The 24,427-nt window shown below is 48.1% G+C and overlaps 1 protein-coding gene across 5 annotated transcripts in view; it reads right to left on the bottom strand.

The window, feature by feature from the left end:
• The window catches only part of NME7 (NME/NM23 family member 7), a 199,506-nt gene that overhangs the window by 139,776 nt on the left and 35,303 nt on the right, over nucleotides 1–24,427 (bottom strand). For 3 of the 5 annotated variants that reach the window (XM_045001697.1, XM_045001700.1, XR_006576185.1), the window contains exons 2-3: nucleotides 22,682–22,716; nucleotides 14,890–15,056 (exon numbers count right to left, since the gene is read on the bottom strand). In XM_045001697.1, the coding sequence (XP_044857632.1) occupies nucleotides 14,890–15,056; nucleotides 22,682–22,716 (202 nt within the window). Of the gene's footprint in view, nucleotides 1–14,889; nucleotides 15,057–22,608; nucleotides 22,717–24,427 lie in introns of all 5 variants that reach the window. The other 2 variants (XM_045001698.1, XM_045001701.1) reach the window with 1 other exon arrangement.

Raw genomic sequence — 24,427 nt, 5'->3', positions numbered from 1 at the left:
CAATATCAGCAAACAGGAATAAAGCATTTCCTTTAGCAAACACACAATTGCAAATATAGAAATCAAATCATAAGACTAATTCGCCTTTCTAATTAATACTCACTATTGAATAGTAGAAACTACTCCAGGAGAACTTGGAGACATGACTGGTCTCTTTTAGATCCAAAAAGAGAACTCTGAGCAAAACAGGGAACACAGACAAAGGCTTCCCTCCACAGAGATTTGAAAATAATCTGTTCCTTGATTGGTCCTCTGGTCAGGTGGTCACCAGGTACTGCATGTTAACCCTTTACAGGTAAAACAGACCTTAACCCTTAACTATCTGTTTATGACAGGGGTATCCCTTGGTAGGGTTGGGAAGGATATTGCTCTTCTCATGTGATCCCTCCCCCCAGTGGCTAATTTTAAATGAAGATACCCTCCTCTGACATGAATCTCCCTATGGCACTGAAATTACATATAGACTATAATTTGGCATTTGAGAAGTGAAAGCTTTTCCATTAGGGCTACCATCCCTAACAGCTTGGCTCTTCTGCAAGCCTCAAACTGCTGAATGAGCTTCAGGGTAGGGAAGGCTGTGCCTCTCCAAACAGCCTGGCCTTGCCCCCATCCGACCCCCACCCACTTCCTGCCCCCGACTGCCCCTCTTAGAATCTCCGACCCATCCCGCTCCTTGTCCCCTCACCGTCCCCCAGAGACCCACCACCACCACCCTGGGACCCCACCCCTGCTCCCTGTCCACCCCCCCTCGCTGAGTCCTGACAGACCTCCCCCCCGGAACGCCCCCAATCCAACCCCACCATTCCCTGCCCCCTGACCGCCCCCCCCAACCTCTGCCCCCTCCCTGTGCCCTGACTGCCCCCAGGACTCCCTGCCCCTTAGCCAACCCCACTGGCCCCAGCCTCTTACCCCCGGCTCCCTCCTCACCCGGAGCCTCAGTGCATCACTGAACAGCTGCAGCGTGTGTCCGGCGGGGCCTGAGCTCCGCCCTGCTCAGAGCCGCGTGGTGAGGGGGCGGGGCTGCGAGCTCCCTGCCGAACGGAGGGAGCTGAGCTCAGCCTGGAGCTCGCAGCCCCGCCCCCTCACCACACGGCTCTGAGCGGGGCGGGGCTCAGGGGCCCCGCCCCAAACACACTGCAGCGCCGTCTGAGGACGCCGCTTGATGCGCTCAGGCTCTAGGAGAGGGGCGGAGGCGGGAGCCTCAGCTGTTCTCTTGGGGGCCCCTGCGGAGCCCGGGGCAAATTGCCCCACTTGCTCCCCCCCTCTGGGCGGCCCCGAGTTGACTGTTCATACAGGAAAGTTTTAACTTAAAGTGCAATTATAATTAGAAAAAGGACTATGTAAAAATCAGCCTTTTCTTCCCCCCACACCAGATCAATTCCCTGTATGTGTCTGGAGTCATACTAGCTCATTTTACTGACAAAAACAAAGGGCCCAGTTTCAGAAAGTGCAAGATGCTTGACGTGCAGATGCCAGTCTAGCCTGGAGTACTCACTGAGCATTTTGCACATGTTTCTCTAGTGACCAAAGTATGCGTAAGTTTTACAAACTTGAGCCTATTTTTCCTTCTGCTAGCTGCATGGGCCATGCAGGACTATTACAGAACAAGGTGAAAATTCTTCTGCCTCGTGCATCAGCAACAAAATTGTCCAGTTGCACATTCTTTATCTTTGGTGATGCTCATTTCATTCTCTGTTGCAAAACTCCTGTTTTTCCCCTTCTGTTACTGTCATGAAACCTACACTAAGGACTATCCCTAACAGGCAACTCCCCATAACCAGCCACTTGCCCTCGTGCAATATAATCTTGTTTAACCATCGAAAGCCAACCTCTGCTTGAACTTGGATTTTGCTGATCCCTTTGATGATTGCCTAAGGTAGATTTCAATGGAAGTCATTTGGTCATTCTGAATAAATTATAACACTGTCTGTTCTACAGCTAAAGATGGGCATGGTAAGTATTATTAACCCCATTTTACAGATGGGAAAAATGAGAGATTAAGGGCTTGTATAGGCACAAAATGTGTACTGTTTTAAAATATGAGAGTATAAAGCAGTACAATACTCCTAGTATAAACAGTATCCACGTTGGTATAAAACTGTTTTATACCAGTGTAGTGTGGCAAAGTACCTGCTTCTCCTCGGCTGGCTCAGTCCCTTTTAGCCTTGGAGACACAGGCTTGGGCAAAGCAAAGTCTTTCTTGGTCACGCAGAGTCTGGCTGATCCTTTTCTCAGTCAGTCCCTTGCTGTTTTTCTCCCCTTCTGGGGACAGAGTGCAGTCTTCCTTGCTGGAAGAGGTCAGAGTGTTGCTGCACCTACTCGCTGGCAGCTTCTCTGCTTCTCTCACTCCCCCACCCGTTCCCTGCCAGGGAGGGTTTAAAAAGGTCTCCAGCAATTGGGGCCAGCTGAACCTAATTAGTTCCCTGGTAACCCCTGTTCCAGCTGAACCTAATTTCTCCATGGCTCTCTCTCCTCAATGGATAGGGAGAGGCCTTTTAACCCCCTTGGGACTAATTCCTACCCCTCTCTTTGTAGCCATTTGTCTTGGGTTTGCCACATATCCCCCCACCCCCGCTCAACACTACGGGGTTGGGCTACTTGGGTCAGAAAGCAGTGCACCCTCGACAGGCCATCTGCATTGCTATGTTGGGTTCTAGACCTATGTCGTACTTTGAAGTGGAAGGGTTGAAGCGACAGAAACCATCTTGTTACTCTCGCATTTTTGTCCTTGTTTTGGTGCATCCACTGCAAAGGGGCATGGTCCGTGACCAGGATAAACCTGAGCCCAAGTAGATAGTAGCGGAGGCTTTCTATGGCCCATTTTACTGCCAGGCATTCCTTCTCCACTATGGCGTATTTCCGTTCCCTAGGTAGGAGCTTCCTACTGAGGAAGAGGATGGGGTGTTCGTCATCTCCGACCATTTGTGAAAGCACCGCCCCCCAGCCCTACTTCAGAGGCATCCGTTTGTAGGATAAACTCCTTCCCCCAGTCCGGGGCTACTAGTACGGGGTCTGTGCAGAGGGCCGTCCTCAGATCTGCAAAAGCGGCTTCGGCTGCAGCAGACCATTTTACTATGTCTGGGCCCCGAGCTTTGGTTAGGTCCGTTAATGGGCATGCCCTGGTGGCAAAGTGGGGAATGAACCGTCTATAGTACCCCACTAGTCCCAGGAATGCTCTGACCTGTTTTTTCCAGAGTAGTCGGGGCCACTTCTGTATAGCTTCTAACTTGTTGAGTTGGGGCTTCACCACGCCCCTCCCCACTATATACCCAAGGTACTTGGCCTCAGCTAACCTGATCGAATATTTGGAGGGATTTGCAGTCAGTCCTGCCTTCCTCAGGGTGTCCAGGACTGCTTCTACCTTCTCCATGTGCGTCTCCCAGTCGGGGCTATATATGATGACGTCGTCGAGATAGGCTGTCGCGTACTTGCCATGGGGCCGTAACAGTTTGTCCATTAGCCATTGGAAAGTAGCAGGGGCCCCATGCAACCCAAAGGGAAGAACAGTGTACTGATATAGTCCTTCTGGAGTTGCAAAGGCTGTCTTCTCTTTGTCGGCCTTGGCCAGGGGGATCTGCCAATAGCCCTTGGTAAGGTCAAGGGTAGACATAAACCGTGCCTTTCCCAATCGGTCAATCAGCTCATCTATCCTGGGTATAGGGTATGCATCAAATCGGGACACCTCATTCAGCTTGCGGAAGTCATTGCAGAACCTCATACTGCTGTCCGGCTTAGGCACTAAAACCACGGGACTGGACCATTGACTATGAGATTCTTCGATGACTCCTAAGGCCAGCATCTTCCTGACCTCTCTCCTAATCTCTTCTCTCTTGGCCTCCGGGATCCGGTATGGCTTGACGTTCACCTTCACTCCAGGCTCTGTGAAGATGTGATGGTGAACCTCAGTCGTCCTGCCTGGCTTTTCCGAGAACACATCCTGGTTGCGTTTGATCAGGCTGATCACTTCTGATCGTTGTTCCAGAGTCAACTCTGAGGATATTCCCACCAGGTCGGGCTGGTTGCTTCTAGGGGATGGTGCCCCCAGCGCAACCACCGGAGCTTCTCTATCCTGCCAAGGTTTCAGCAGATTTATATGTAGATCTGCTCCAGCTTCCGGTGACCTGGCTGTTGGACCTTATAGTCGACTTCTCCTATAGCTTCTATTACCTCATATGGCCCCTGCCACCTGGCCAGGAGCTTGCTCTCCACTGTGGGTATGAGCACCATCACCCAGTCCCCTACCTGGAACTTCCGGGTCATTGCTCGACGATTGTAGTACATCCGTTGTGCCCCTTGGGCCTTCTCCATGTGTTCGCGCACAAGGGGAGCGACTCGGGCTATTCTGTCTTTCATCTGCAGCACATGTTCCACAACGTTTCTCCCCGGGTTCGGCTGTTCTTCCCAGTCTTCTTTAGCCAGGTCCAGGATGCCCCTGGGGTGGCGACCATATAACAGCTCGAAGGGGGAGAATCCAGTGGAAGCCTGAGGAACCTCCCGTACGGCAAACAGTACATAAGGCAGCAGGGCATCCCAGTCTTTCCCGTCACGACTAATCACTTTCCATAACATGTTTTTCAATGTCCTATTAAAACGTTCGACAAGGCCATCGGTCTGGGGATGGTAGACCGATGTTCTAAGGGTCCGTATGTGGAGCATGGTAAATAGGTCCTTCATCAGTTTAGACACAAAGGGGGTCCCTTGGTCCGTCAGGATCTCCTTAGGTATTCCTACTCTGGAAAAAATCTGGACTAATTCTTTGGCTATGGTCTTGGACATGGTATTCCGTAGGGGTATGGCCTCGGGGTACCGGGTGGCATAATCTAGCACTACCAGAATGTACTGATGGCCCCGGGCTGACTTCTCTAATGGCCCTACTATGTCCATAGCTATTCGCTCAAATGGAACCTTGATAATTGGCAGAGGTACCAGAGGGGCCCTTAAGTATGGTCGGGGCCCGTGTATTTGGCATTCCGGACAGGAGGTACAATATCGCCGGACTGCTGCATAAATGCCAGGCCAAAAAAACCTCTGTAGGATCCAATCAAGGGTCTTATCTACCCCTAGGTGGGCCCCGAACAGATGACTGTGGGCCAGATCCATTACCGCCCTCTGATGCTTCCGGGGGACCAAGAGTTGTTCTATAACTTGCTCTTGGACCCGGACTACTCTATATAGCAGATCTTCCTTAATCATGTAATATGGCCCTGGGCCCTTAACTCTCCCCTCCACTGGGACCCCATTTACCTCGACTACTTCCTTATGAATATTGTGGTATATGGGATCATTGGCCTGATCCTGACCAAAATTCCCGCGTGTGGTCCCCATTTGTCCAAATTCTGGGGGGTCTACCTCTGTCTCCCCCTCGGGGAAAGCCCTGGGGAACCAGGTCCAACGATAGGGTTTTGGATGGCCGACCCAGTCCCGCTGTCAGCCGAGCCCCTTCTTTCCCCTGCCAGCGTAGACTTCTGGTACTGGGTCAGGATCCTCGTCCCCCTCCTTTTATGCGCCCTCGGTTCCCTCAGAGTCTTCCTGGACTTCCCCGGAGGGGAGAACAAATTCTGACTAAACTCATGGAAGGCTGGGGAAGGGTCATCTATCTGGGCCACACCTTGGGTCCCAGGGTCATTATTTTCTTCTACCTCATCCCCGGGGAGTAGGCCATCAAACCCTGGGAAGTCTCGTCCGATAAGGACAGGGTAAGGGAGTTTCGTAACTACTCCCACCGTCAACTTAGTGGGGTTTCCGAGAACTTCTATGCTTACGGGGATGGTTGGATAATAGTTGACATCCCCACGCACACAGGATATTCCCGAGCGTTTGGCCCAGGATAGTTGGTCCTGCCTGACCAGCTTCCCCGAGACTAATGTGATTGCACTTCCCGAGTCAATTAATGCTGTGGTCTCTATACCATTCATCTTAACGGGCTTAGTGTATCTATGAGGGACCATCGTAACCCCGACCAGACTTATTAGATCACATGGTCCCCCTATATCTCCCAGTTCACATTGCATAGGCTCTCCTAGATTTGGGCATTGGGCAGCAATATGCCCCAGTTTGCCACAAGCATAGCATAGGTATCCCGCTCAGGGCAGCCCCCTATTTTTCGGGCTGCTGGGATTTATCCCCCAAGTCTTTCTCCCCCAGTCCTCCAGTCTCTCTGGGACTGCCGGCTGCTCTTCCACCTCCTTCCTCCCCTCCATTCTCCGGCCTGGCACTAGGGCAAACCAGGGCCTCGGTGCAGAGACTGGTATCCAATTCTGGCGCCTCCCTTCCTCGATGGTCCGAGAAAGTTCTTGGGCTGCTAAGTGTCTCTCTACGAGAGCAACTAGTTCATCATAAGAGGAGGGATCATTTTGGCGGACCCACCCTCGTATGTCCGGCGGCAACCCCCTCATGTACCTGTCCAATACCAGGATTTCCACCACCTTCTCTGGCCCATGGGTCTCGGGGCGGAGCCACTTCTGGGCGAGGTGTATCAAGTCAAATAGCTGGGACCTTGGTGCTTTGTCATCCCGGTACTTCCACTCATGGAAGCGCTGGGCCCTTATGGCCGGCGTCACGCCTGTCCTCACCAGGATTTCCGCCTTCAGCTGGGGGTAATCCATAGCTGCTTCTGTGGTCAAGTCAAAGTAGGCCTTCTGGGCCTCCCCACACAGGAATGGGGCCAGGAGGCCTGCCCACTGGTCTTGGGGCCAGGCCTCCCACAGTGCCGTCCTCTCGAATGCAAGGAGATATGCCTCTATATCGTCATTTGTTGTCATCTTCTGTAAATAGTTGCCCGCCTGTAGCAGCCGGGTCCCCTGGGCCCCGTACGTCAGCGTGGTCAGGGCTTTCAACTGGTTCACTACTTCATTCAGGGTGGCTCGATCTTGGGCCGCCTGGTTCATCAGCAGATGGTTTGTCTCCTGTTGGACACGTACTGACTCTTGCTGGGCCGCCACCTGTACTCTGGTAGCCTCTTGTTGGGCCGCAGTGGCCCGTATCAACGCCTTCACTACGTCCTCCATCTTCTTTTTTTTTTCCTTTGTGATTAACCTTGCCCTGAGATGGCTTGCCACAGAGCCTCACTCACTATGACATCCCACTCCTGACACCATGTGTGGCAAAGTACCTGCTTCTCCTCAGCTGGCTCAGTCCCTTTTAGCCTTGGAGAGACAGGCTTGGGCAAAGCAAAGTCTTTCTTGGTCACGCAGGGTCTGGCTGATCCTTTTCTCAGTCAGTCCCTTGCTGTTTTTCTCCCCTTCTGGGGACAGAGTACAGTCTTCCTTGCTGGAAGAGGGCAGAGCCTTGCTGCACCTACTCGCTGACAGCTTCTCTGCTTCTCTCACTCCCTCTGTTTCCCTGCCAGGGAGGGTTTAAAAAGGTCTCCAGCAATTGGGGCCAGCTGAACCTAATTAGTTCCCTGGTAACCCCTGTTCCAGCTGAACCTAATTTCTCCATGGCTCTCTCTCCTCAATGGATAGGGAGAGGCCTTTTAACTTCCTTGGGGCTAATTCCCACCCCTCCCTTTGTAGCCATTTGTCCTGGGTTTGCCACAGTAGCTATTCCTATATGAGAAGTGGAATAAACAATTCCCATATAAGGCACCTTTATACTGCTGTAATTGCACCCACGCTAGGGCTTATTCAGTAAAAATTTACCCCCTAAGGCCTGGTCTACACTATGATTTTAGGTCAAATTTAGCAGCGTTACCTCGACTTAAGCCTGGACCCGTCCACACGACTAAGCCCTTTTTTTCAACTTAAAGGGCTTTTTAAATAGATTTCTTTACTCCACCTCCGATGAGAGGATTAGCGCTGAAAACGGCTTTGCAGGGTCAAATTTGGGGTAGTGTGGACGCAATTTGACGGTATTGGCCTCCAGGAGCTATCCCAGAGTACTCCATTGTGACCGTTCTGGACAGCGCTCTCAACTCAGATGCACTGGCCAGGTAGACAGGAAAAGGCCAGCGAACTTTTGAATCTCATTTCCTGTTTGGCCAGCATGGCAAGGTGCAGGTGAGTGCAGATCTCATCAGCACAGGTAACCATGATGGAGTCCCAGGATCACAAAAGAGCTCAAGCATGGACCGAACGGGAGGTACGGGATCTGCTCACCATATGGGGAGACGAATCCGTGCTAGCTGAACTCCGTTCCAGTAAATGAAATGCCAAAACATTAGAAAAAGTCTCAAAGGGCATGAAGGACAGAGGCCATAACAGGGACGCACGGCAGTGCCGCATGAAAATTAAGGAGCTAAGGCAAGCCTACCACAAAACCAGAGAGGCAAACGGAAGGTCCGGGGCAGAGCCGCAGACATGCCGCTTCTACGCTGAGCTGCATGCCATGCTAGGAAGGTGCAGCCACCACTACCCCAACCCTGTGCTTTGACTCCGTCAATGGAGAATCACGCAACAAGGAAGCGGGTTTTGGGGACGAGAAAGATGATGACGAAGAGACTGAAGATAGCTCACCGCAAGGAAGCGGAGAAACCGGTTTCCCCAAAAGCCAAGACATGTTTCTCACCCTGGACCTGGAGCCAGTACCCCCCGAACCTACCCAAGGCATGTTCATGGACCCTGTAGGCAGAGAAGGGACCTCTGGTGAGTGTACCTTTGTAAATATTACACATGGTTTAAATGCAAGCGTGTTTAATGATTAATCTGCCCTGGCATTCACGGCCAGTACAGCTACTGCAAAAGTCTGTTAACATATGGGGATCGAGCGGAAATCCCGGTGTTTGCTGGCATTCAGACAACATGCATTCCTTATCTCTCTCTGTGTTATCCTCAGGAGAGTGATATCATTCATGGTCACCTGGTTGAAATAGGGTGCTTTTATTAAGGGGACATTCAGAGGTGCCCGTTCCTGCTCTGCTGTTTGCACGTGGCTGAACAGAAATGTTTCCTGCTGTTAGCCATGCGGTGGGGGGAGAGGTGAAGTGATCATCCCAGAGAATAGCGTGTGTGGGGGGGTTATTTGGGTTTGTGCTGCATGCTAACCCGCAAACCGCAGCCCCTCCTTTTAAATTGCAAACCCATTTTAAATGGCCAACCCAACGGCGGCTTGGTATGGGAAATGAGGGCGCTGCTGTTTGAAACCATTCCCACATGTTATGAAGGTTGAAGAAGCCAAAAGACTGTGGCTTACCATGGCTGCCTGCAAGCCGAATTCTGTTGCCGGCACTGCGTGAGTGATCTCTCACACCACACCGGCAGGCCCTCAATATAAGAGGCAAAATGCTACCTTGTAACAAAAGCACATGTGCTGTGTAATGTGAACAGAAAGGTTTAACGAGAAAGAGTGATCCTATTGTTCTCTAAAATGTGTCTTTTTCACCACCAATCTCCCTTTTCCCCCAGGCAGCTGCAAATGTTTCTCCTTCGCAGAGGCTAGCGAAGATTAGAAGGTGAAAAAAACGCTCTCTGGATGAGATGTTCTCAGAGCTACTGCTGTCCTCCCACACTGACAGAGCACACCAGAATGCGTGGAGGCAGACGATGTCACAGTGCAGGAAATCACAACAGGAATGCGAGGAGAGCTGGCGGGCTGAAGATGACAGGTGGAGTCAGCTTGCTGACAGAAGGCAAGAGTTGATGCTCCGACTGCTGGAGCATCAAACTGATATGCTCCAGCGTATGGCTGAGCTGCAGGAAAGGCAGCAGGAGCACAGACCGCTGCTACAGCCCCTGTGTAACCAACTGCCCTCCTCCCCAAGTTCCATAGCTTCCTCACCCAGACGCCCAAGAACGTGGTGGGGGGGCCTCCGGCCACCCAGCCACTCCACCCCAGAGGATTGCCCAAGCAACAGAAGGCTGGCATTCAATTAGTTTTAAAGTTTTTAAGTTTAAGTTTTAAAGTGTGGTGTGGCCTTGTCCTTCCCTTCTCTCCCACCCTACCCTGCGCTTCCCTCTGCCCCCACCACTCCCGGGCTACCTTGGCCATTATCCCCCTATTTGTGTGATGAGTTATTAAAGAATGCATGAATGTGAAGCAACAATGACTTTATTGCCTTTGCAAGTGGTGATCGAAGGGGGGGAGGGGAGGGGAGGGTGTTTAGCTTACAGGGAAGTAGAATGAACCGGGGGGGGGGGGGGGCGGTGTTCATCACGGAGAAACAAACAGAACTTTCACACCATAGCCTGGCCAGTCATGAAACTGGTTTTCAAAGCTTCTCTGATGCACAGCGTGTCCTGCTGTGCTCTTCTAACTGCCCTGGTGTCTGGCTGCGCGTAATCAGCGGCCAGGCGATTTGCCTCAACCTCCCACCCCACCATAAACCCCTTACTCTCACAGATATTGTGGAGCACACAGCAAGCAGTAATAACAACGGGAATATTGGTTTGGCTGAGGTCTAGCCAAGTCAGTAAACTTCGCCAGCGTTCTTTTAAACATCCAAATGCACTTTCTACCACTATTCTGCATTTGCTCAGCTTATAGTTGAACAGCTCCTGACTACTGTCCAGGCTGCCTGTGTATGACTTCATGAGCCATAGCATTAAGGGGTAGGCTGGGTCCCCAAGGATAACTATAGGCATTTCAACATCCCCAATAGTTATTTTCTGGTCTGGGAAGAAAGTCCCTTCCTGCAGCTTTTGAAACAGACCAGAGTTCCTGAAGACGCGAGTGTCATGTACCTTTCCCAGCCATCCCACATTGATGTTGATGAAACGTCCCTTGTGATCCACCAGCACTTGCAGCACCATTGAAAAGTACCCCTTTCGGTTTATGTACTCGCTGGCTTGGTGCTCCGGTGCCAGGATAAGGATATGGGTTCCGTCTATCGCCCCACCACAGTTAGGGAATCCCATTGCAGCAAAGCCATCCACTATGACTTGGACATTTCCCACTACACTTCATAGCAGCAGATCTTTTATTGCGTGGGCTACTTGGATCACAGCAGCCCCCACAGTAGATTTGCCCACTCCAAACTGATGACCCACTGACCGGTAGCTGTCTGGCGTTGCAAGCTTCCACAGGGCTATCGCCACTCGCTTCTCAACTGTGAGGGCTGCTCTCATCTTGGTATTCTGGTGCTTCAGGGCAGGGGAAAGCAAGTCACAAAGTTCCATGAAAGTGCCCTTACGCATGCAAAAGTTTCGCAGCCACTGAGAATCGTCCCAGACCTGCAACACTATGCAGTCCCACCAGTCTGTGCTTGTTTCCTGGGCCCAGAATTGGCGTTCCACGGCATGAACCAGCCCCATTAACACCATGATGTGCACATTGCAGGGGCCCGTACTTTGTAAGAAGTCTATGTCCATGTCTATGTCCTCATCAGTCTCGTCAGCGCACTGTCATCGCCTCCTCGCCTGGTTTTGCTTTGGCAGGTTCTGGTTCTGCATATACTGCAGGATACTGTGCGTGGTGTTTACAGTGCTCATAATTGCCGTGGTGATCTCAGCGGGCTCCATGATCCCAGTGCTATGGCATCTGGGCTGAAAAAAGGTGTGAAACGATTGTCTGCTCTGACGGAGGGAGGGGCGACTGACGACACGGCATACAGGGAATTACAGTCCACAGAGGGGGTGGCTTTGCATCAAGGAGAAACACAAACAACTGTCACACACAGAATGGCCCCCTCGAGGATCGAACTCAAAACCCTGGGTTTAGCAGGCCATTGATTTCACGGAGGGCGGGAGGAAGCAAGTGAATACAAAACAAATCGAGTCTATTTCTTGTTTTGATCCACTCCATCTATCTTTTACATCTTTAGGGTGGCAGCAGATGGTGCAGTTTGACTGCTAGCCATTGTCAGCTCCTGGGTGCTCAGCAAAAAGTCTGCCCAGGCGCCCGTGACTGACCTCACCAAGGTCGGTTAAAAGAGCACCCAGGAATACAACGGCTACCAGTCGTAATGCACCATCTGCTGCCAAAGGGCAATGAGCTGCTGCTGTGTAGCAATGCAGTCCCACGTCTGCCAGCACCCAGGAGACTTACAGTGACGGTCAGCTGTGCGGGTTCCATGCTTGCCGTGCTATGGCGTCTGCACAGGTAACCCAGGAAAAAAGGCACGAAACCATTGTCTGCCATTGCTTTCATGGAGGGAGGGAGGGAGGCCTGACGACATGTACCCAGAACCACCCTCAACACTGTTTTTGCCCCATCAGGCATTGGGATCTGAACCCAGAATCCCAATGGGCAGCAGAGACTGTGGGAACTGTGGGATAGCTACTCACAGCTACCCAAGTGCAACGCTTCGGAAGTCTATGCTAGTCTCAGTACTGTGGATGCAGTCTGCCGACTTAATGCACTTAGAGTATTTTTTGTGGGGACACACACAATCGACTGTATAAAAACAATTTCTGAAAAACCGACTTCTATAAATTTGACCTAACTTCGTAGTGTAGACATACCCTAACCAAAAAAATTATACTAGTATAAAAGTTGTATGTAGGCCAGGCCTAAGTGACTTGCCCAAGGTCACAGAGTCGATTCATAAAACCAGGAACATAATAGAGCTTCATGTTTTTTGCAAATGCAAAACACCACAAATACCGAAAAACACTCACTCAACTCTGGCCCAGCCGTCCCTCCGTCATGATGACAGAAAGGTAATTGGGCCAAGCCTGAACTGTGCTGTGACCCCATGTGCCAGGTCGCAACACCTGCAGCGGGGAGCCCGGCCAAGCCCTGCAGCAAAGCAGCTGCCACTATGGGGTGAGTGCAAGGGGCGGGAGTTCACTCTGCAAACTTCCTCCCCAAGCCTTCCACCTGCCCCAGTGGGAGGATTCCCTCTCCCTGAGCCTTCTCCCCCAGACCAGGGCACGACCCGACCCTCCTCCCACCCCCAGAGTGGATAAAACAAACACAACACAAAATTCCTAAAAAATAAAACAAAAAAGGAATGTCATAGGGCTCTAAATATAACCCAAGAGTCCTGAAACACAATCTCTCTCTTTCATACCCTCTCTCCCACTACTCCAGTTCCAACCACTAGGCAACATGCCCAGAGACCTTATTTTGGAAGGCTGTTACTGTAGTCATCTCAGTGGCAATATTTTTTAGGGGGTGAGGGAATGGTAAATGTTCAACTTTTCAATCTTCAGTGTCTTTTTAGTGTTATTTTGATTAAAATATAAGTTTTAAAATCCTGCTTATAGCTCTTTAAAAACAACACACAAAAACAGAGCTAGTAGAGGGCTTACCGGTGTTAAGAACAGCAATCTAGAAAGGGTACTGAGTGTTTTTCTTAACGATACTGGGCTAAACTCTGATCTCAGTGATACTGATGCACATTCAGAGAGTAACTCCACTGAAGTCAATCCAGGTATGTAGCAACATAACTAAGCAGAATTTGGTCCTTATGGTTTTTCCAGGTGTGTTCCCCAAAGCAAACCTCTCCTGTCATGCTGCCTCAACTGGAATGAGCTTATGAGCCTGATCCTCAGATAGTGTAAATTAGCATAGCTCCAATTTTCACCATAAGTCTTCTTGCCCCCACCACCACCCAGCCTTGGAATTTTTCTTTGAAATGTTTCAGTATCTCCTTTACTGCAGGAAAAGCAGTGGACGATGGATAACAACAATAAAAAGAGAGATGCTTGTAATTGCTACTACAAACTGATGTATAAAACACATCACTTGGTAAAGAGTTGCTGCTGGATCATAAGGCCTGTGCTTTGTCCCTGAAAGACACAGGGCTTGGCTACACTGGAGAGTTGCAGCGCTGGTGGTGGCTTTACAGCGCTGCAACTCACTCACCGTCTGCACTTGCAAGGCACATACAGCGCTGTATCTCCCTGGCTACAGCGCTGGCTGTACTTCACGTCTGCCTGGGGAATAACGACTGCAGCGCTGGTGCTGCAGCACTGGAGTGCCAGTGTAAACAGTGATTAATCTTACTACGCTGTAACTGACCTCCGGAATTTTCCCATAATGCTTTTAACTAAAGAACTCTCTTTGTTTTGTTATGATGCCTCTCTTTGTTTTGTTGTGAACTCGGGGCTACCGGAACTGCTTATCTAAAAAACAAACACAGCTACTGTTTGCTGTGAATGAGGCAGGCAGGGGGATGAATGTGCACAGCTAGTGTTTGCTTGAGGAGAGAAACAGCACGGCGGGGGGGGAGGGAGTCCGTCGGAGCAGCTGCTTATCTGGTCTGCAGGCTATTTGTATTTAAGAGTGTGGGGGAAGTGGTAGGAATTTGCAAGGCAGGGAGCTGACACAGTGTCGGCTCCAAAAATCCACTCTCTCTCTCCCCCACGCTCCCTGTCACACTCCACCCCACCCCCCTCTTTTGAAAAGCACGTTGTAGCCACTTGAACACTGGGATAGCTGCCCATAATGCACCATTCCCAACACCGCTGCAAATGCTGCAAATGTGGCCACACTGCAGCGCTGGTAGTTGTCAGTGTGGCCACACTCCAGCGCTTTCCCTACACAGCTGTACGAAGACAGCTGTAACTCCCAGAGCTGCACACCTGCAAGTGTAGCCAAACCCACAGTCAATGACTTTTCCAAGGTTCATTCCCTGTAAGCCCAGCACATACTAAAGTTGAAATTCTGCCCCAAGCCACACCCATTCAGCTCCACTGAAATAACATTAGTGCACATCACTGGGGTTACACAGCTGTAACAAAGCTAAACTGTGCTCCAGAATTGGAGTGGGGAGCAGTTTACATCTATGGGAAGGTGTGATCTGGAGGATGTAACAAAAAACAGGAAAGATCATAGGTTTGATGACAGGGGGATAGACTGCTTTTTCTTGCTTCCAGTGATCAAACCAGCCAAATCTCCTTGCCCAAAATGCAAACCAGCAGATATACCCTCCCATCATCCCACCTCATCAGCCGTAGAAACCCTCTCTGATCCCTCCCGAGAAAGACAATTAGTTTGAAAAACTCACTTGCATAAACAGTTTTGTGGATAGCAAATACCAAAGGAACTTCAGAGACCATATCATCTTACCTTTCTTTGCGGCTACCCAACTTGCGGGCTGTGTATTGATCCCCATAGTCTACTAGGGAAAGGTGACGTGAAAAGACAGTAACTTTGTTGCCTACAAACAAATCTTCTAGGTGTAGGTCATCATATTTTGTGCGTTTCAGAAAGGTGCGATGGTTCTTCACATCATACTGCAGAGAGAAGGAAGATCACCAAGAAGCTAAAGAGGGTGATTAAATGATGAGCAAATTCAAAATAAATTCTATTCTATTTTAGAACAGCCTCAAAGTATTATGGGATCCAGTGAGGTTGATAGATTCACTGAATTTCTAACCCTTTGAGTTTGCATATACAATAGAGAAGGTCATGAGATGAAACCAACTATTATAAATTTGTTCCATTTTAACTATCAGCCGCTGACACTGGGAGCCCCTCAATACCAGTTGGAAGGAGGCACAACATACTATAACTCACATCAGGCCTGACATGCTCATTGCCCCCAAAATACTGGTGTCAAAGTGTCATGTAAGGTACCATGTACAAGCCAGTAACACTCCGGTCCCAAAAATCATTCTGTGGTGTGTACACAGGGTGTATACAAAGAGTTATAAATGTGTCCTGGAAATATGTTCTTAAAATATGGTTGGGAGGCAGCATATAAGCCCACCCTGTCCTAGACAAAGGAATGTGTATTTACTTGTCTGATCAGTTTAATAACAGGCAGAGGCAATTACATGTACATTTACATATAAGGTAAACAAAGACATCAAGCTAACAAGCAGGGGACCAGACCACTTAATCACAACAAGGGATGTAATCTGAACCCCAGGAAGCATTCCTGGCTCTTGAAACAGAGTCAAGGAACTTGGGGGAATATAAAGACAAGCAAAAAGCCATTTTGGTTATCCATCATTGAGGATATTTAGGGTTCAGTGCCTTCAGAGCCTATGAAAGCTGGATCCTCTTGGCCTGGAGGCAGGGGTGAAAGTAACTTACAGGACTTACCGGTACTGCTGGAGTCCTGAGGGGGGGCGTGGCCTCATCCAGAAGAGGTGGGGCCTCTCAAGATTTAAAGGCCCTGGGGAACCAGCTGTGGCTGGGAGACCCAGAGCCTTTAAATCAACCAGGGGCTCCCAGCTGCAGAGGTGGCTGGGAGAAGGGCCCAGGGCTCTGGCCGCCAGGGGGAACCCCGAGCTTTGCGGGGCTGGGGCAGGGATTTAAAGGGCCCAGAGCTCCTGCTGCTGAGGGAAGCCCGGAGCCCTTTAAATCCCCGCCCCAGCCCGGCCGACAGAGCTGTGGCCGGGATTCAAAGGGCTCTGGGCTAGCCCTTTAAATCCCTGCCCCAGCCCAGCCGCCGGAGCCGCGGGCAGCCCAGAGCCCTTTCAATCCCTGCCGTGGAAGTCGATGCGGTACAGCACGGCGTACTGGCTCTTGCCGGTATGCCGTACCGGACCAGCTTACTTTCACCTCTGACTGTATGTATATGTGTATGTGTATGAATGTGTCACAAACAATGCAGCTGCAGCCTGCCACCGACCAGCAGCAACCCCAGGAACCGGCCCCTATGGGCTACTGCCTGCAGAGAGCCAGCAGGTGCCGCTGGGCTGGGTCTGCCAAGGAGTAAGTAACCAAGGCAAAAACCACAGCCAGCCAGCCAGGGAGGGAGCCGGGAGTGGGGGGAAGTCAGGGGTGAATGAAGGACAACTGGAATAGCCTTCATGAAATATACAAGATATTTAGAGAAAGTTTTGTCAATTTCAGCCTCTGCACTCTGCATGCAGGACAAAACAAAAAGAGATCTGAGATTGCACCCGATGTCCTAAGGACATTTCAGGTGTTTAAATCAATATATAAAGAGGGTGGATTGGAATGAAAACTACTATTTCTTTCAAAGGAGGCACAATAATTTCCCTGAATATTCAGTTTTCCCCTCCAATCCCTTTGTGGTTTTGTCTATGGGGGCTATTTGCTTTCCCTGTGAATCTTTAGTTGCTTTAGTAAAATTGCTTTGCCCAAAATAAACCCTAATCATCATGACACATCTTTCCACCATGTTCTCTATGTTTTTTGTGTTGTTTTTTTTAAACAGTAACATTTCAAAGAGGATCTGCAAGCAGTTTGGACATCACAACCATGATCCTCTGCTGGGGAGGGAATGGGATAGATTTGAACTTGGAAATGGTTCCTGATTTTGATTGTGTTTAGGAGATCCCCTCATCCCGGGGCAGAAAAGAACTGCCCCTGCCATGGTCACACATACCCAACAACAACTGGGAGTGAAATTAACAAGGATGCCAGAAACGGCTCCTAACTCTGGGCACTGAACTGCACAGGGAACAGCTGAGTTTAAACTGTTCTTTTGCAGGCAGCAGCAGCAGGCATCTCAGCCAGTGTCCCTACTGCAAGCTAGAGCCTAGAGGAGAACCACTGCTGGGGGGGGGGGGGGGAAGAGGTGGAGGAATGCAGAGCCTTGTCTGCAGCCTGGCTGGAGGAGGGGGAGGGAGGAGCCGAGAAACCAATGTGACAGTGAGTTTTCCCCTTCCACCTGCTTTTATTAGCTCTGGATTTAAGCTGTGCAGCCAAATGCTTGTATTTGTTGTGTATATTAGTAAATGGAGAGATCCCCTCATCCTGGGGGGCAGAAAAGGACTGCCCCTGCCATGATCAAACACACCCTCCCCTCGACCCCCTCCCCCCAGCTACTGTGAGTGAAATTAACAAGGATGCCAGAAACCTAGCCCTGGGGGCTGAATCATCAGGGAACAGCTGAGTTTAAACTATTCTTATGCAGGGAGCAGGCTTCTCTCTCCCTCCCTCAGTCAGTCTCCTTTTCTTACCGGTCCTCTGTACCGGCCCGTACCAGCTTACTTTCACCTCTGCCTGGAAGACAAGAGTATCTGGAAACTGACTATAGGCAAGAAACCTGCTTACACAAAGATGAATTTAGTTTTAGTCACTAGAAAGCATGTTTTGTTTTACTTATAACCATGCTTATTTCTTTTATGTTTTCTTATGATCACTTAAATTTCTGTTCTTTCTTAAACTTATTCTTGTTTTATTACAAAAATTATGTGAATGCTGTGTAAGAGTCTTCAGCTAAACTGACAGACTGGTGAGCGTTCTGTCTCTTTGGAGGTAGTGAACTTAACTTCTGGGAGTATCCAGTGAGAGGGACTGGCCCCTGCAGAGAGATGTTTCTGGGGACCTCAGAAACTGGGGTTCACTGATTGTTAACTGCAAGGCAAGGTTTGGAGTGGCAGAGTCCTGAAAAGTTTGCTGGCAAGGCAGATGAGCTGGTATGTCAGGGAGCTGACCGCATAGCTTAGCAGCAGCAAGGGTCTCACTTGCTGAGGCTAAGAGGGATAGCACAGTAGCTCACAGTTCTGGGTACCCCAAGCAAGACATCACTCAGCACAAGGGAAAGATGTCTTAGAATTTGCCAATTTTTAACTTGCTTGTGTTATTCTGAGTTGCAGTAAGTGGCTCTGGTACCCTGTGTGCATCTCTTGTCCAGTCTGAATTATAGGGAGTCTCAATGACAGTTGGCCCACTCTGCCACAGTTCTATAACCCAAATCACAACTGCTCATGTCACCTGCTGTAACAGGTATCTTCAGGGCATCATCTCAGTGATGTTACACTATCAGTTTGTATAGTACAAGACTCAAAGAGGGGAGGGGGCAGAGGAGTGGATTAAGGACCTTAGAACTGGGTTCGAAACATTCTGACTCCCTAAAAGCACAGTTGAAAAATCCTAGTAATGTCAACTCAGCACTTCATCTTTCTGAGGAAAATGCAGTAAGTTCCATGAAGTTAATTGGCTGAGCTGTCAAAGCATCAGAGGACATCTTAGAAGCAACAGCTTCCTTTCAGCTGCGTGCGGATATTAACAATCCCAAGGCACTGCTGTAACAGTAGGAGTCTGGCCTGCTGTTCTCAGCCAAAACTTCCCCTTCCCACCCTTATATATCATGTGCCACCCTCCACCACAAAGCTATATTATATGAACCATCAGATTTTGTGAAAATACAAAACTTTTGCCCATTTTTAGAACCACAGTGAATCTTTTTGATATTCTGAAGTGTTTGGATACATTTTTCTCCCATTTCCAGACTCTGACTGGACTCAACAGAAGTCTCACAGGACAGCCTGCTCTTGTGAAATTCACAACCCCATTCTGCATACTGGAAAGGTCAGAATAGTTCTGATAAGCACCCGTTTTGGGAAGGATTGGGTGGACTCTCTCATTCTGAACTTTTTGAGGTTCCTCATCACTATTCAGAATGAAACCCCTCTTGGAGCTTTGCATTAGTTGACATCCTATATTCTAACAGTTGATGAGATGGTAAAATAATAAAATAGTCCCTTGAATTCTGCTGTATATTATTGCCTGACTCGTTCAAGACTTGTATTTTCAGATGTAACTAAATCAATAATCTTCAAAACCCTGACACTTACATAATTCCTAGCTCAGTTCAACCCTAGCAGAGAAAAAAAAAATGTGTTCCGGTTATTTTGCACTCATTACCAAGTAGTAGAAGTGACATGGATGAAAAAAGCCTGAAGACGGTATTTCCTCATCCACCTGTTAGGGGGTTATTTTTTGGCATGAATGCCTGGATATATTTATAAACCCTATTTAAAACATAATGATGAGCCACAAAGTGGGTAAACAATAGATCAATGTTACTTAGATTTGGTAAATACAGCTTGCAGTTTTATTTCTCCCCGTCTCTCACACTTTGCCTGAAGAAGCAAGTTTAGCGAAAATGAAATAATGTCTGCTAACAATCTATGTTTTCTTGTGAGTTTTTAAAAAAAAATGTAAGCCCTCTTATTAAGGCAATCATCTACATAACTCCTATTCCAAGCAATACATTGTTAAGGATTAACCTGTAAGGTTTCAAATGATGTCAAATTCTGAGAATATTTGCCAACAGATCCAATTTGCTCACAGCACTCCCTGGTATCCTTTTCTGTTGTGGGCTACTGGGACAAAAACAAAAAACCCTGCCAAACTCTTCCCCAGCCAATAGAGGCCACTCCTCCTGCTATGTAGCTAGAATCTGCCTCTCCAATATTTTCACTGCTTCCTCTACCAGTTTCCCCTTTTTCCCCAGGAACAGCCAAGAAGCATAGCATAGTAAGGAAAAGGCGGGAAGGAAAGCTGAGAACTAGAAGGCCTCATTTACACACAAACTCTCAGCAGTTTCAGCCCCATACATGACATAGGGGTGGTTAAGGAGAGGCATCGGTGGTGGTGGGGGGATCCTTACAAGGAGGAATGAAGAGATCAAATAATTCATTACCTCCAAAAGGAAATTTGCCTACCGGTTGCCACCTATCCTCTCTCCAGATATGCCCAAGGGAATAACAAGCAATCATCCATTTCCTCAGAAAGACAACAATAGGTAGAGATGAGGCAGAGCCCATTGACAGAAGAGGTGATTCAGTGGGGATTGGTTACCGGACATAGTAGGGACTTATATAAATTCAGAAGAGCATCCAAATGTTAAGACACTTGTAAAGGAGTCTCCTGAGGTTTCTCTCTCCAATGGTGAGAGAACCTGTCCACATCCAGTTACTTGCACTGTGTGGCTCCGGCACAGATCCTAGTTCCTTGCTTCTTACAAGAGGCCTCTATCCCTTGTAGCCTTTTTAAGTCTCTCCCTGGCAGCTTGCGGCACTCCCTGTAGAGTTGGGGTGAAGAGCTCCAGGATGAGAGTTTCCCCTGTGGCTCCAGGAGTCAGGCCAGCTGTCTACTGCTTGGCAAACACGCTCCTTCCCCTCACCCGACTGCAGTTTCCTCTCTTTTACAGGCCTCCTGCCTATCATACGTAATTGACAAAGCCAGAGGGGTGGGAAAGCCCTGCCCCCAGGGTCTATCTGGCACCTTCCTCATGAGTGAGAAGTCCATACACCGCAACACAACACCTGTCCAAATTAATCCCAAAATCTGAACAGCAGAGTGTGACGCATGGCCATAAAGGGTTAAACATCCTGCAAAACAAAATGACTCAAATTCAACCCTTAAAGATGTGGGGGAGATAATGTTTGTGGTTTTGTGTATTTACATATATATGGGTAGTGGTTAACAATGTAATCAACAGTCCCTATTTATGCTGTATTCTGATAATTCAGAGATGAAAAGAACATCCTAGTATTTAAATGAATTGTAAATACGGGATAACATTGTATTAATCTCTCTTTGAAATGTATAGCAAATTATCTGTGAATGGTGGAAAAACAGGCAGTTGCCTTATGTTAATTCGTATAGCTAAGTACCGGTGATGGACCTGCTTCAAAGTCGCCCTAATTACCTATTGTTCCCCAAGGGACTCCGACCTGTCAAAGGTGGCTTGAAATTGTATAAAAGATCCCTGGGTCCTGATCCTGTTTATCTCAGATCTGCTTAAGTTTCATCAGGGGAAGTCCGAGTTGCAAGATGAGATCCCAGTTAAGCTGGTACACACTGGATATGATATTGGACATTGGACTAGAACCTATGGACTAAATTCTTTGCAACTACAAAGCTCACCATCTCTGCTATGAATCTGAACCTCAAGAACTGAACTCTATATCTGTGTGTATATTGATCTTTTAACCATACTCTCGCCCTTTTCTTTTTAAATAAATTTTAGTTTAGTTAATAAGAACTGGCTGTAGGGTGTATCTGGGTAAGATCTGGAATATTCACTAACCTGGGAGGTAATGTGTCCGATCCTTTGGGACTGGTAGAACCTTTTATTTTATATGATGAAATAAGATTTTCAGAAGTCTTCATCATATTTGACTTGGGTACCTGGATGGAGGCCTGAGGCTGGGTTACTTTAAAGGGAACTGTGTTGTTGGTTTCTGGGCAACCGGTGAGGTAATAAAGAAGCTGTTTTGTGCTGGCTTGGTAAATCTAAGTATTGAAATATCCACCAGCTTTGGGGATTAAGTTTCATCAGGGGAAGTCCGAGTTGCAAGATGAGATCCCAGTTAAGCTGGTACACCCTGGATATGATATTGGACATTGGACTAGAACCTATGGACTAAATTCTTTGCAACTACAAAACTCACCATCTCTGCTATGAATCTGAACCTCAAGAATCTCTCTTTGAAATGTGTAGCAAATTATCTGTGAATGGTGGAAAATGCCCCATTCTTTGCAATTCACCCTAATTGAGTGACCTCAGCTGGCCTCCACTGGGATCCCGATCACACAGAGCTTCTCCCACCACAGGTTATAGATGGGCATTTTTGCTTCCCCAGTTCCCATATGGATGGCGAGTTGAGCACCCCACTCTGACATGTGTGTCTGTGTCAAGTTATCATCAAGTATTGACAAGCTGTCAAAATGCAGAACTGTGTGGCTGTTGGGTGTGCTAAGAGCTAAGATGATTAAAAACACTTTGGTCTCTAAACTGAAAATTTCCAAATATTCCTATACAGTTAACCTAATTTCATCAGCATCTGCCGGAAAGATTATTGTCACCCCGGGCCAGTTAGGACAATTCTCTCTGGATACATTTTCAAATGTTGGCAACTGTGCAAGCTTTACAAAATAAATCAATAAATAAGGAGATTACTCCCTAGGTTCCCCTGAGTTTGTTTAGTTTTAGAAACAGAGCAAACAAATTAAAAAAAAACCTTTAAATTTACCATTTCCAAATTAAAACCATACTATGGGCTGTGGCTTGCCAACTTCCAAACGGTGTAGCTGAAAAGTATGCTTATGATAATATAAAAAAGTTTTTACCATTTCAACTGAACCATCTTTCGGATAATACAAGAGTTCATAACGTCGAAAGAGTGAAGCATTCGGGTCATACCATTCTGCAATGAAAGCAAATCTGTCGTCTTGACTCTGGAAAAGAAGGGTTAGAAGGCTATGATAGGAGTCGTACACAGAATCATTGCATTACATTTATTTCCCAAATGAAAACACACTAGTGAACATGCTTCAGCACTACTATCTGCTCACCAAGGGTGACAGCATCCTTTAACTTCTGAATTGACTTTGATCTCAAAGGAAGCCTCTTAGAAATGTGGAGTTGGCCTTTTAAATAAGTATGATCAAAACATATTGTTCTCGTCTTGCCTAAACTACAAAAATCAATCATGTTGAGGGGTCCAGTTAAAACACAGCTACTGTTATAATTCAGTTCAGTCCCACCTAAAATGCATGATGAACAGTTAGGGAGGCAGCTTCAGCCTCTCAATTTTCTGAGGTCAAACTCATCTGGGCCTGCTACCTAGCCCACTTTCAATTGCTATAAAATGTTTATCTGCTCATAGCTAACCACAAAAACTTTCTAAATTTCACACGTCCCAAAGGAAAACATATCCCTCTCTTGGTGGTGGTGACAATGAATGACATGTTTTAATACAAAGATAAATTCACTCAGGCTGGGGCAATATGAATGTAATCTGTAAATTAATCTCCTACTAGTTGTAAGAGGCCTGTGCACGTCAGCCTCATCTATAACTAATTTCCTGTGAGTGGGCAGGGATAGCCAGGTTGCAACATTTCTGAAATTAACCAAATTTAGCTGGATGTGCAGGACTTCATCACTGCTCACAATCTTACCCATTTGAGCCCTTGGATCCAAAGCACTGGAGAAAGGAAAAGAGTCCTGAAGGTTTTCCAGAATATAGGTAGACCCTCAGCTTTGAGATGTTAGCACTAGATGATTTTCAGAAATGGCAATGACTGTCCCTCTAGCACCTATGGCATCTGACTGGCTCGAGGCAGCCTCACCAAAAGTGGGTCCAGAAGGATGCCTTAGGTTGGATCTGGCATTGAAGGTTTGATTTGCTCACTGAGGAGTAGGGTGACCAGATGGCAAGTGTAAAAAATCGGGACGGGGTTAGGGGTAATAGGTGCCTATATAAGAAAAAGCCCCCAAAAATCGGGACTGTCCCTATAAAATCGGGACATCTGGTCACCCTACTGAGGAGGTTTAGAAGTGAAAGACTCTCCTTCATTAAGAAGGCTTGGAGCCAGGTTTGTATATCTATACTGACTCAGGGTGTGAAAAGTCTGACAGCAAATCGGGAGAATGGGCAAGAAGAATGGCATTGCCAGGCACATGAGGCACTAGCTGTGCACAGACTCCAGAAAAAAGGAAGGACACAATACACATCTCAAACCTTGGCCTGTGGGTTTGCTGTAAAGCCCAGAACAAAGCCAATGCCAGTTTGAGATTCAAACTGTACAATGATGTGGGCAGAGTCTCAAAAGAACCCAAACTACCTAAAAACCTAACTACCAAGAACTATTCAGAGAAAAAATTGGCAAGAAGTCTGGCTGAAAACCAAATTCCAGAGACAGAAAGGTTCCTATGTCTATTGCTGGCTGCCAAAAAGAAGAAACTGAGGTGCTTTGGATTGCACAGACATTTTATAACCTCAGCTCTGAATGTTTAGTACTGTGAAAGGGCAATGGGGCAATACCAAAGGGTGCTGCTTTCTAAAAGTTTCAGAGTTCTGGTGCTGGTGGACACATGCTGCAAGTGGAAATATGCACAGGCCACCCTAAAGTAAGTGGTAACACTTCACCACAACTGTTTACCAGT

The sequence above is a fragment of the Mauremys mutica genome, chromosome 1 (assembly GCF_020497125.1).
Source record: "Mauremys mutica isolate MM-2020 ecotype Southern chromosome 1, ASM2049712v1, whole genome shotgun sequence".
NCBI lineage: Eukaryota > Metazoa > Chordata > Testudines > Geoemydidae > Mauremys > Mauremys mutica.
Note: the sequence above shows the minus strand (reverse complement) of the source record. Positions and strands in the feature narration are given on the sequence as shown.